The sequence below is a fragment of the Mastigoproctus giganteus genome, chromosome 5 (assembly GCF_048544385.1).
Source record: "Mastigoproctus giganteus isolate SK-2022 chromosome 5, ASM4854438v1, whole genome shotgun sequence".
NCBI classification, from domain to species: Eukaryota; Metazoa; Arthropoda; class Arachnida; order Uropygi; family Thelyphonidae; genus Mastigoproctus; species Mastigoproctus giganteus.
Genome location: NC_143579.1, coordinates 102,167,210 through 102,181,177, shown reverse-complemented (window position 1 = coordinate 102,181,177; position 13,968 = coordinate 102,167,210). Strand labels below are relative to the sequence as shown.

The window sequence follows — 13,968 nt, the reverse complement described above, 5'->3', positions numbered from 1 at the left end:
GAATGTGAAGATACACTTAGACAAGCAACACGCCGTGTTCTCATGAGAGTAGAAAAGTGCATTGAAGTTGATGGTGGCATTTTTGAAAATTTATTATAAACTGTTCCAGATTTGTCACTTGAAAAATAAATATTCAAATGCCTCTATCTCAAAACCATTCGGGATAGGGCACATGTTTATATGAACTTTTTTGCTTAAAATTACCTGTCCTTTCACCTCCTAGAATATTGATCTTTCCTCCTGGGACACTCTGTATATATATATATATATATATATATATATATATATATATATATTTTTTTTTTTTTCATGATTTGTAAAATTTTGTGCACCTTCGGCAGTGCTGAAGGGACAGGTGCAATAACAATAAAATTAGTTTAGTACTACTAAAAACACTGATTGTTTGTTTCCATTAAAGCTTCTTACAGTGAATTTTCAGTGATAATTTTTATTTTTGTAGTTACAGTGGATTTTTAGCAATAATCTGTATCTTCATAATCTGCCTATATTTTATAATGGTTCACCAAACATTTTGAATTTTAAACATGGCTTACGGTTGACAAAAAGGCTAGGATCTCTGATCTATAGAATGAACCAAAATTCAGGATAAGTCTTTGGTTCTGTTGAACACATTCTTTAACAATCTCCAATTTCCTTCTTGGTGCATGTAAGACTGGAGCAACCATTTCTGTTTTGTTCTTTAAATGTTAATGTATCACACATCTGTAAATAACTTGTGTTTTTGGGAAAATTTAAAATGTCCTCACTTTTGGTTTTGTATTGTATATATGTATTAATTTTATGTTTATTATGATTAATGTAGAATAAATATATGAAAACCCGATATAAATTATATATAACACAGTGGTGACTTTTAACTTCTCAAATTTACTCATGCTCAATTCAGATTTTGACTGCATGGTTGACATGTGACATTCGCTTGAAGCGAAGAGGGGAAACGCACGGGTAGGCGGAGTCACAACCTGTCAATCATTGCCTTCCCCTACTTCTCGCCACCATTTTATAAGGGGTACCGTTCTCTGGATTCAGCCAATAAATAAATAATTACGGATTAAATAAGAAATAATTTTACTCACCTATTTGAACATAAACTCTAATCATCTTGGTTTTAATGTGAAATCTTCTAAAATCATTCCATGCAATTCATTTTTTATTTCTAAATCAACAAGTATTTCTTTCTCTATTGATATTTGGGCTAGCGATGAGAGCCATTCCTGAGCCATTGTATTCCTCAAATAGTATCGAATTCGATCAAGAACTGAGAAACTTCTTTCATTTGAAACAGAAGATACAGGCATTGTTAAGAGAAGTTGTATTAGCCTTGTTGTTTCTGACAAGGCAGATAATAATCCTATTTCATGAAATAGTTCTAAAAGAACATTGGCTGATTTGCATTTTCTAATATTGCTATCACGATAAACATATTTCAGTTCATTGATTAAGGACTTGTAATCCATTATATTGGGATATTTGTTTTGGAGAGCATTAAAGATGATGCATTAGAAAATGTTCAGAAAATTCTTGAAACATGTTCACATAAATCAGCTAAAAAAATGCAAAATCTTGAATGCAAACAAATCTTTCTCTCAATGACAGCAATATATTTTAAGTCAATTCAAAATACATGGTTTTGTAATTGATTAGCCTTCTAGTTCTTTTTCTTGGTGGAGAATTTGTATCATTTGACTGTTCTACATCTTTCATGGTTTCTTCAAAAATATTGCAATATCAAATAGTTTTTCTGCTTGGGATAATATATTTTCAAAGCAATTGATGAAAAACATGAAACTGAAATCATTTAATTTTATAAGCAGATTATCTGCTTCATCCCATCTTGCACTGTCATCCAAAATACTTTGGAACTCATTCATTAGAGCTTCACGATGTCTTTTAATTGATGACACTGTTCTAGTTATATATAGCGCCACCTTGTCTTGTGCAGTGATGGTATGTTAACATTGAACTCTCTCAGCATGGCTTTTCGTTTAGTACTTGATGAAAAAAATTTACTGAAAACTCAAAATTGTGAAAAGAAAATTTTTACTCCATTAACTTTCTCTGACAGTTTACTTAAAACTAAATTCAATTTATGTGCATAGCAGTGAATAAAATATCCGAATTTAAAACCCTTTTCTCTCAGCTTTGTTTGAACCCCGTTATGTTCACCAGCCATCACTGCTGACCCATCATACATTTGACTGACCAGTTTGTTTTTGCATCGCTAAAGGTTTCTAACACGCTTCCTATCATTTCAGTAAGTCTTGCAGCACTTTCACACACTGACATGCACTGAAATCATAAAATCCCCAAAATCTTTCATGTATTTGATTCCCCAAAACATATCTAATTATTATAGATAGGTGTGGGCATGCATTGCACAATCTGTCATTTCACCTGCTTGCACTGAAATAAACTGGGCATTTTCAATTTCTGTTTGAAAATTGCTATCGATAAGGTTATTGATGGCAATTATCGAGTCATTCTGAATTATACTAGAAACTCCCAAAAATTGTTTAGACCCTTCCTTCGTTGAAAGCTGTGATGCAAAAACACTGTCCATTCCCGCAAAACAATTTAAGAGGTCACGATAATTACCTTTATTTAGGTTATCTTCTCCTTCATTATGTCCACGTAGTGGCAGTTTTTGCTTACATAAATATAAGACTGCATTGGCTAATTGCTTTAAATATTGTCTATTTTCTTGAACTTGTCTATTAAGATAGAAGTCTGTTGATTGATGGAACAGACTTTCATCTTTTGTTGTGGAAGTTGATAGCTTAAATAAATTTAAGGCTGAGCTGGATAGGCATTTGGAATGAATGGAGGGGTGAAATGGGAGTTTTTTTTTTTTTTTTTTTTTTGGCTGATGCTGCATAAGCTTGCTTTCTTGCATCGTATGCCTTTGCTAATACTAAATTATAATTTTCTCTTTAGAGCTTCGTAGCACTACTAACGGCACATGTAATGTCTATCTGACAAAACATTTTCAAACACTTATAATTATTCAAATGACTTCAAGATATTGCGTGATAATTGCTGTCACTCAAAATATTTCTAAAATTAAAATAACTAGTATCTGTCCAGGATTGATTTGACTTGGACTGGAATAGTAAACACGGCCAGCACTACAATTTTTCACTCGAGAGGCTTCCACATAACCACTATTTGTTTGTACCATTTATGTTGAAATGAACGATTGCCTACTTTTGTCTTAATTAATGGCTTGGGATGGCCTGTCTTAATAATTTCTCTCTGCTCAGCGATGTTTTGCCTTCCAAATGGTTTTTCTTTCTATGATAACACTAAATCATCCATCTTGGATATGATTTCAAAATAATAATATGTAACAGAATAATTTAATTTAAAATACTACCTATCGCTAGTATTTTAAATTAAAACTCTTACCAAGCCGAGCGACATTGACACGAGTTGAAGTATTTCATCATTTACATAAATGAGTCATTAATAAATGTATAAATATTATTTTTTATACAGAAGGGGAAAGATTAGATGAAAACAGTAATTTGTAACGGACATACAAGCAAAAAATTTAGTAAGTGATAAACTTGAAATATATACATTACTTGTTTTCGGATATGAGACTTGAGCCTCTAAATTAGTCTACAATAAACCGCTAACTTTATGCCAATGAGAGACGGCATGAGTAGGGTCTATGGTACGGCCAATGCAATTCTTATGAACTGCAAATACAAAAATGGAATGAATGAAAAGTACGAAATTCATAATTTTCAACCATTTCCATTTCTTTGTGTAGCATGAGTGCCACAGTCGCTACTGATAAACACAATTAAATGTTTTAATTGAAAACATTGTAAGCTGGTATTGATTTGGAGCTTGTGATTTGGTTGCTCTTCCAGTAGCAGGATATTTCTGGATTTATTCGATGATGAGTTTCTATACCAGCACATTAGAGAGAGTGAGTGAGTTTAATTTCCATAGGACTTTAGTTTTGCTACTCTGAGATTTCACCAAATTCACCATAATATTTGTTCATATTATGCAATATGGTTCAGAATTAAGAACGGATTTATAATATTCCATTTTTCATGGCAGTCTGACCAGTTGCTCATAATTCATATTCAGCAGTTCATTTGAATTCCTTCCGAATTGAAATTTTAAGGCTAAAAATATTCTTTTTTGTTGTTATATGTTTGTTTTTGTTCTTTATTTTGTGAATCACAAATATGAAATGAATATGATATTTGATTGAAATAAAAATAAGACCAGTTCGATAATGTGTGAAATGTAATATATTTTAGTTATGTTAGATTTTTTCTTAATTAATTGAATTTCATTATCTGTGATTAATTGAAGTGAAAAGTAAATAGTTAATTCACTTGTTACTGATTAATACAAATCAACTAATCATATATAACAGTAATTCCTTTCACTTCCAGACTGAATAGATACCAGACCGAACCTACTGGTAACTCTCTAGAAAACATCAGCTAATGTATAATCTCACTGCCTCTACCCTGCCAACTAGATACTGGAGGGAGTCTGAGTAGTGTGTATGCTGGATGGGAGCATTGTTGAAGCTATTTTATGACAAGGAACTGGGTATATATCCATATTCAAAAATTTCATTACTTCATATAGCATGCCCAAACCCTCTACTTTTACTTTATATACTGAATGTAAAGTAAAAATAGATGTACAAATTTATCGTAGTATGTGAGGCTGTCACAGACATTCTCTCAGGTATGTTGAGCTGGAATTGCTACCTCTAAAACAGTGGTGGAACTGATATTCAGGTGACATTGAAGTTAAGTGGACTGAATTTTGTTGAAGTCCAGTTGTTTTGTAGCAGCCATATCCTCTGCTTCCAGGGACAATGATGGGACTGTTACTAACCCTGGGTATAACCCCCTAGGTGCAGATCAATGTAAGCAAGGGTCGAGGTGTGCCCACACCGTACAGAGGAGTCTGTCCCTCTGTGTAACCTAAGTTACACAGAGGGACGGACCAATACTAAGTGGTAGATAGATGACTCATTTTCTGGTGTATTACTACTGCTTTCTTATTGGAGGCTTGAAGTGGTGGAATCTATGCAGAGGAAGAGCTCCAGCAACCTCCCCATCTCCTACATCATTCAGTATGAATCATTGATGCGTGTAGATAAATGGGCCTGTTGTACTAGATTCCATAGTAGATAAATAGACAAATTCTGTATGATTCAGTAAAGTTTTAATAATAAACGATAAATGACATGCAGCTTTCAGAGTTAAATGGACCCCTTCTTCAGCAAAATTCTAACGTGATATAAAGACATTAGAGATAAATTTAACAGATACAGAGTTGTGTGCATGCATGAGATTAAACATTTTACTAGGATGCTGCTCATTGTTGTTGCACGGACGTGTGGATTTGCATTTATCCAGTTTCAAGATAGTTGCCACTAAGATACTGTAGCCGTGTGCCCTTGCAGCAATTCATAGTTCTTGAATTGCATGAGATGGCAGCTGCTACGTAGGGGAGAGCTCGAGACACCTTGAAGACTGCCTTGCAGAGCACGACAGGTCAATTCATCTTGGTCAATTCAACAACCACCATGACCTTAATCCCAAGAGCTGCTACGTAGTGATTGACCAATCCTGACACTTTCGCCACTGCCTCTGGCTATACTGAGGTTTCGCCACCTGGAAACCTCAGTATACCGTAAGCCAATGTGGTGCGGGCAGTTTACCAACTACAGATCGGGACACGCCCCAGCCATCTCAACAGCACCACCTGCACCATATTCTCCCATGTTTGGAGCCATTCCAGCTCAGATGCAGCTAGGTGTACCTAGATTTCCAGAGTGAGAACGGACCTGGTCATTGTGGCTGTCCAACCCAACATATTGGACAAGTGCTTATTGTAAGCACAGGAGCTCTCAATCCACCCGAGATTGTCATCAACGCATGACAATATACCTACCACCTACATTCCCTACTATTCGGGCGTGTCAGGCCAGGTTTCAAAAACCCTCTGGGAATACCATATAAAATGCGTAAAACTACCCAGTAGAAGCTTGCGTTCTCTGGTTTCTAACGTGAAGACTTCGATCGCCCATCTTTTGCGCAGTGGTGTGGCATACCGCATAACTTGCAAAGATTGTGGCAGCTGCTACATAGGGGAGAGCTCGAGATGCCTTCAAGATCATCTTGCAGAGCACGACAAGTCAATTTGCTTAGTGAGACTGACCAACTGATCGGTCTCACTAAGCAAATTGACACTTCTGGTTGACCCACCATGACCTTAATCCCGAGTGTGACTACGAAGTGATTGACCAATCCTGACACTTTTGCCACCACCTCTGGCTAGAGTCACTTAACATCTCGTGCAATTCAAGAACTATGAATTGCTGAAAAGGCCCAAGGCTACACCCTATCTTAGAGGCAACTTTCTTGAAACTGGATAAATGCTGGCAGCAAATCCACACACGTCCGTGCAACAACAATGAGCAGCATCCTAGTAGTTGAATGTTTAATCTCATGCACGCATCACTGCACGCACAACTCTGTATCTGTTAAATTTGTCTCTATTGTCTTTATTGCATTAGAATTTTGCTGAAGAAGAAGTTCATTTAACCCTGAAAGCTACATGTCATTTATCGTTTATTATTAAAACTTTACTGGATCATACAGAATTTGTCTATTTAAGATCAATGCGTTTTGAAGTTATGAACATCATGCATCATGGCGAAATCCAATCTTCCTCACAATTTGAGGATACAGGGCCAAAACGATGTTTGCATGCCAGTCCCTAGAAGATCAGCTAGTGTATAATCTCGCTGTCACCTACTCTGGCAGATGGTACTGGAGGGAGGTCGAGTAGGGTGTATATGGGGTGGGAAAGCATTGTCGAGGCCACATGTCAAGGAGCTGGGTGTATTCTTGCCATGCATACACCCTATCCAAAAAATTTCATTACTTCATACATGTCCTTCAAACCTTTTCTTACTATTGAATACATCATGAATAGTCAAACTAATAGAACAGACATCTGCAAAAAGATCTAAATCTCCAAAACACTCGTTTTTCACAAATATAAGTGGTCTCAGTTACAATCTCAACGATACAATCCCATTTCCACTTACAGTCTGCTAAACTCCATGTACTTTTTCTGACAGAAATCTAATTATCGGTTGATTTAGCTACTCATCTCAGTTGTCCTAATTATTCGCTTTATATGATTCCTTTCATTTTATTGGTGATGCTTGTATTTTTACTTGTGTCTGCTCTGATATTCTCTGTCAGAGACTAAAATTTGGAATCTCCTCCTTTCAATATCCTTCTCCGGTTTAAAATCTCTCTCTCTCTCTCTACTACATTCTGTCAAATTCATATGTTGCCTCTATTGTTCTCCCAACTCCACTAATTACTTGGAACTCTTTGAAACCTGACTTTCTCCATTCTAACTTTCCTTAACAGTGAGGGAATTTTCCTTTGTGATTTTAATGTTCACAACTCAAGCCGTCTTCTGTTTTCTACTCACACAGACCCAACTGGTCGAAATGCCGAGTCTTTTTCAAATACTAATGACCTTGCACAGATTGTTCATTTACCTACCAGAATATTACTAACCACACAACCAACACGCTTTATCTGTTTCTCACAAACAACCCTTCTAAGTACACGGTACAGGTGAGTGGTCCTCTGGGTACCTCAGGTCACAACTCGTTGATGGTCTCTTCTCCAAAGGAGCTTTTCTCCCATGGCCATTCAAACCTTACATTGTTTGGCATTACAAGAATGCAAAATGAAATGGGACTGTTTCAAAACTACTGATGCTGGCATTTGCTTATGTCGTGTCTCTGAATTTCTTCTTGTAGGGATGGAATCTTTTGTTCCACACTCCACCTTAAAATCTCATCCGTTATGTAAACCTTGATTTTCCGATAAATTTACTAATGCTGTTCAAGAGAAGAATTTTGCATGTCGTAATTGGCTTGTTTCCAAATTTTCAGTTTCATTTTCTGCCTACACCAAAGCTCTTAATGATTGCAAAGCAATTAGTAATCAGTCCAAACTAGATTTCAAATAGGCTAAGAGTAGGAAACATGCTTCTTGTTCAAATTGCAGCCGAACATTCTGGTCTCTTGCCATAACTATTGGCTGAAACTTTTTCCCATCTCTGTTCCCACGTCTGTCAAAACCAGATGGTTCTGTTGCCACTTCAACCAAGAATAAAGCTGACCTGCTAGCACTCTATTATTCTTCCAACTTGTGTATTAATGATCTGGATAAACCACCTTCCACCATTCCCAGTACGCTCCTTTCAATGCTCCTGTGGTTTTCCTTCAAAAGGATGTCAGAAGGATTTTGACTAATCTTTATGCTAAGAAAGCTCCAGGTCCTGATGGTATTTCTCCACTTGTTCTCAAAACCTCTGCTCCTGAACTTACTCCTGTTCTGTATCACCTTTTTTCGCTTTCTTATTCCAATTTTTGGGAACGAGAGTAGCCTTCGGCAGGTGGAGTTTTTATGGCTCCGACAAATAGAGGTTTTTTCTGTTTTATTAACTTAAATTGGCATATTAACTTATTTTCTAGAGTAGCTTTATATTCCTAGTTAGGATACTTAGTTTAATTTTTAACTTCGATAGAAATTTTGTAGGTTATTACTTAGTATCGGTAAGGGTGTCCAATCCATGTGTTTTACAAGTTTTGCAGCTCCGGTGAACGGTAAGTTTTTAGCAATATTAGCTTCTTTATTGACTAATTGTTATATTAAATTATTTCTATAAGTAGCTTATAGACCTAGTGAAAATCTGTGGTTTATTCTGAATTGAGATAGCGAGATTTTGGAAGTTAATCAATATTTAGTGTCCGTAGATTTACTGTTTGTAACTTGCCGCCATTGTTATACGATACTAGACGTTATATCCCATACTAGATAGCATTAGCTTAGTATAGTATATAATATTATTAATTAATCAGTAAAATTTATTAATCTTGTTAAACTTCATTGTCGATTAAATTGTACTCTTTAATTAAATACATATAACGACTTAGATTTTACAAATGTAACATTATTAATTAATACATAACTTGATAAGGAAGTTATATAACGAAACTCAGAGATAATACTTGATACTGAAAAAAAAACTATATATTTTTTTTCAGTATAACACTATATAGATATATAGTGTTATAACTGCATTGGAATATAAGTTTAGGGTTATAATTTTGTACTGAAATTGAAATTTTATTGAAATTGAATTGAAATCACAACCCAGATCAGAGCAGCAAAGCAAAAGGCTCAAGCTAATGGGAGTGCTGTGGCTCAGGGGAGAACTGAGGGGGGCAGTTGCCCTCTGAATCACATAACTTTTTAAAATGCAATGCTTGTTTGATGTTTGTGGAGCAATCAAGTATGGGACACTATATTGCTAAGGGGAATGTCTTTGTGTGTGCACGATGTAAGGAGTGTGAGGAAATCCAGCGACAACTCAGCGTTGTTATGGGCCTATATGAGAGCTTGAAGGACAGGATGGATGCCCTCGAAGGATCAAAATTGAGGGGCCCATCAAGCTCTCAGCTGCCCACATCAACAGCAGAGCTTGCACTTGATTATCATGCAACATAGCGGCAACCCCCCAAGGCAGAATGCGCTGGTCCCACAGGAACTAGTAGTTGTCGGTGACTGTATTGTCAGGAAAATGGGGAACATGGTATGCAAAAAAGGATAGGTGGAACAGGACCAGGGTATGTCTGCCAGGGGCAAAGGTTGGTGACATAGAAACTGGTGACACTTTCAAATTCAACCCTAATTCACAGCTTTTTTTCAACAGTGACCTGTACTTGTTTAGTAATTACACCGGTCTTCTACTCTTAATATCATTAGTGCCAATGTGTATTGGCAGAATTGCAGACACTAATGATATTAAGAGTAGGAGACCAGTGTAATTACTAAACAAGTACAGGTCACTGTTGAAAAAAAGCTGTGAATTAGGGTTGAATTTGAAAGTGTCTGCAATTCTGACCAGACACGATAGGAGGGAGTATATGATGAGAGCCTTGTCGATCAATTTGGCCCTGGAAAGATTGTGCAAGGCTCAAGGGGTAGAATTTTTTCGGCCTGGTCTGTACTTGTTAACAGGAGAGACTGCTTCTATAGGGATGGGATACACTTAAATAGAAAGGGTGCAAGAATATTTGCCGATGCTCTCGAGGCAGTGTTAGGCGGGTCGGAAAACTGCTAGTTTAGGGGAATACAAAGGACTAATAGATTAACAGTAGCCGCTATCAGAGGTGGAAGTGATTCTTGCACTGCTTCTATTGGAATGAGCAGCAGCCTGGAAAACAAGATGCAGGGTATTTCAGAGGCTGCTGGGAGTCATTGCGGTACAAGTAAACACATGGGTTGTGTTAGGGTATCTAAGAATAGGAACAGGTGCATGTATACTTGTGTATACACCAATGCCAGGAGTTTGGTAAATAAATTTGATGAATTTGAGGTGTTGGTCAAAACATCAAAGGCAGACATTGTTGGGATATCACAGACATGGTGTCACACACATAAGGAAAGCAGAACTGGAATTTGGGGAGTACAAAATGTACAGGAAGGATAGACAGGATAGGAGGGGAGGAGGGTTATGCTATTAGTTAAGAAACACATAAAATCCAAAGAAGTACAGCCAGTCGACATCGCTGGACAGTGCGTCGAGTCAGTTTCGCGTGACATAAGCATTGGGATCACAAAATTGAGAGTAGAAGTGTGTTATAGGCCTAATGACTCTGATGAGTATAATAATAAACTGTACAGGGAAATAGAATGGGCCAGTAAATCAGAGAGTCTTATAATGGGGGATTTTAATTTCCAGGATATTGACTGGAATTTGTGGGATGGTCACACACACACTAGCAAAGCTTTTGCAGATTTATTGGATGATTGTTTTCTAGAGCAGCATGTTTGGGAGGCAACTAGAGGGATAATACTCTTGATCTGATTATCAGTATTGATTCTTCATGCATCTGCAGATAAAGGAACTACTAGGTGGCAGTGATCACAGTGTTCTGAAGTGTGATTTACTCAAACAGGTAACTACCATCAGGGGTAAAGGGAAGGGGTTTTGCTTTCTTAAAATCGACTACAGTGGTCTGAGACAGTATTTAAATTCTCTGTGGTGGGATCAACTGACGATGTTAGAAACAGCAAATTCAAAATGGGAGGTATTCAAAGAATTAATCTTGGAAGCTACTAGACTTTACATACCAACTAAGAAATATTGTTCAAGGTTTAGGCCTAAATGGATGTCAGATGAACTAATGAGACATGTGGCATAGAAGAAAAGTGCGTGGGATACATATAAATTAATGGATGACATGGAAGCCTATGATAGATATATTAAATGATAGATATATATTATATACTATGATATTAAAGGAGGCAGCAAAGGAAGTAAAAAACCCTTAGCCATAATTTTGAGAGCTTCCTTGGACTCAGGGGAGGTACCCAAGAACTGGAAATGTGCAAATGTGACCCCAATTTTCAAAGGGCAACACAAGTAATTATAGACCTGTTAGTTTAACTTCTATTCCAGGGAAATTAATGGAGGCACTGGTTAAAGAAGCATTGCGGGATTATCTAGACAAGACTTCAGTTATAGCTCGGACACAGCATGGTTTTGTTAAGGGGAAGTCTTGTCTGACCAATTTGATTGGATTCTATGATGTGGTCACAGAGGAACTGGATGCATCGAATAACTTTGATATCATATATTCAGACCTTAGAAACTTTTGAAAAGCATATTGCATTCCACCTTCTAGTATGCGAAACCTTATCCTCCATACGCAGCAGCAACTTCTTGAATATCCACCCTAATTTTCTAAATGCTGACCTACCGGTCAGCATTTAGAAAATTAGGGTGGATATTCAAGAAGTTGGTAATTTGGAATCTTACCAAGTCTCTCAAGATTCCAAATTACCAAGTCTCTCAAGAGACTTGGTAATTTGGAATCTTCTCTTTTCGATCCTCTCTGGCTTAAAATCTCTCTACCTCATTGTGTCAAATTCATGTGCTGTCTCTACCGTTCTCCCAACTCCACTAATCACTTGGAGCTCTTCAACATCCTCTCTTTGCAACTTGATTTTCTCCAGTCCAATTTTCCTAACAGTGCGGAAAATTTCCTTGGTGATTTTAATGTTCACAACTCCAGCCAGCTTCAGTTTTCTAGTCACACAGACCCAGCTGGTCGAGATGCTGAGACTTCTGCAATTACTAATGACCTTGCAACATATTGTTCATTTACCTATAAGAATACTGGACAATCCTAAATATACAATACGGAGGTTGCAGAAAGGTCAGGGAATGACCACCGCATATCCTCGGAGCAATATGGCCTTAGTTGCTAATGCTCCTAAAAACCAAATAACAAACAAACCTAAATATACAGCCAATACGCTTGATCTTTTTCTCACAAACAACCCTTCTAAGTACACTGTCGAAGTGAGTGGTCCATTAGGCACCTCAGATGACAACTTGGTGATTGTCTCTTCTCCAATGGAGCCATTATCTCATGGCTGTTCCCAATCTTGTGTTGTATGGCATTACAAGAATGCAAATTGGGATGACCTACGAGATTCCTATTCTTCTTTTCCTTGGTCGGACTACTGTTTCAAAACCTTCTGATGTCAACGTTTGCTTAAGTCGTGTCAGTGAAATTATTGTTGTAGGAATGGAATTCTTTATCCCACACTCCATTTTTAAAATCTCGTCCTTTATCTAAACCTTGGTTTTCCAATAAATGCGCTAAGGCCTTTCAGGAGAAGAATGTAGTATATCGTAATTGGCTTGTTTCCAATTCTTCAGTTTCATTCTGCTTACACCAAAGCTCGAAACAACTGTAAAGCAGTTATTAATCAGTCCAAACTAGATTTTGAACAGGCTAATAAGAGTAGAAAACTTGATTCTTGCCCTAATGGTAGCCGAGCATTCTGGTCTCTTGCAAAGCTATTGGCCTCAACTTTTGCCCCTCTCTGCTCCCACCTCGTTCAAAACGAGATGGTTCTGTTGTCACTTCAGCTAGCATGGCCTGCTAGCATCTCATTTTTCTTCCAACTCGTGTATTAATGATCTTATTATTATTATTATTATTAGCTACATGGTGCAAGGAAGCCTGAGACTTATGCTGTGCCAGGTAAAAAAATAAAAAATTCCCCGAGTTACCCTGAGAGAGAGAGAGAGAGAGAGAGAGAGAGAGAGAGTCAAAAGTAGAAGGGAATCACCAAGAAAGAGAAGAATGATGATATCCAGCTCAGTACCCTGGGTGTGCCAAGCCCATACTCACAAAATTTTACTTTTTATGACTAAGTTTTGGCGCATTATAGCCTTAGTCGCTAATGCGCCAATAAAACTCAAGCAGCAGCAGCAGCCCATACTCACCAGATGTGAGCCCCTGGGGTAAAAAATCTTGGTAAAACACCTCCCACCATTCCCAACACGCTACATTCAATGCCTCCTATGGTCTTCCGTCAAAAGGAAGTCAGAAGGATTTCGATGAATCTTGATGCTAAGAAAGCTCCAGGTCCTGATGGTATTTCTCCCCTTGTTCTCAAAACCAGTGCTCCTGAACCTACTCCTGTTCTTTGGCACTTTTTTTTTTCACTTTCTTATTCCAAAGGTGTTTTTCCTTCTGCTTGGAAATTTGCTGATATCCAGCCAGTTCCTAAAAAGGGTGACAAATCCTTCCCATCCAATTATCATCCCATTGCAATTACTTCTACTCTTTCTAAAGTAATGGAGAAATCAATTAACTGCCAACTCTTAAACTACCTAGAAACCTTCCGTCTGATCAATGATCGCCAGTATGGATTTCGTCGGTGTCAATCCACTGGTGATATTCTGGCTTATGTTACCCATTTAAGGACCAATTCAATGGAAAAGTTCAGTGAAACACAAGCAGTTGCTCTTGACATCTCAAAGGCTTTTGATTGTGTT

The 13,968-nt window shown here is 37.3% G+C and overlaps 1 protein-coding gene across 4 annotated transcripts in view; it reads left to right on the top strand.

Moving 5' to 3' along the window:
• Positions 1–13,968, top strand: part of MFS18 (major facilitator superfamily transporter 18) — a 299,997-nt gene that overhangs the window by 64,718 nt on the left and 221,311 nt on the right. The window contains exon 1 of one of the 4 annotated variants that reach the window (XM_090373375.1): positions 4,468–4,602. The exons of the other annotated variants lie outside the window; for them this stretch is intronic. Coding sequence (XP_090229501.1) covers positions 4,588–4,602 — 15 coding nt within the window. The 5' untranslated portion in view covers positions 4,468–4,587. Of the gene's footprint in view, positions 1–4,467; positions 4,603–13,968 lie in introns of those variants that run through there. 4 annotated transcript variants of the gene reach the window in all.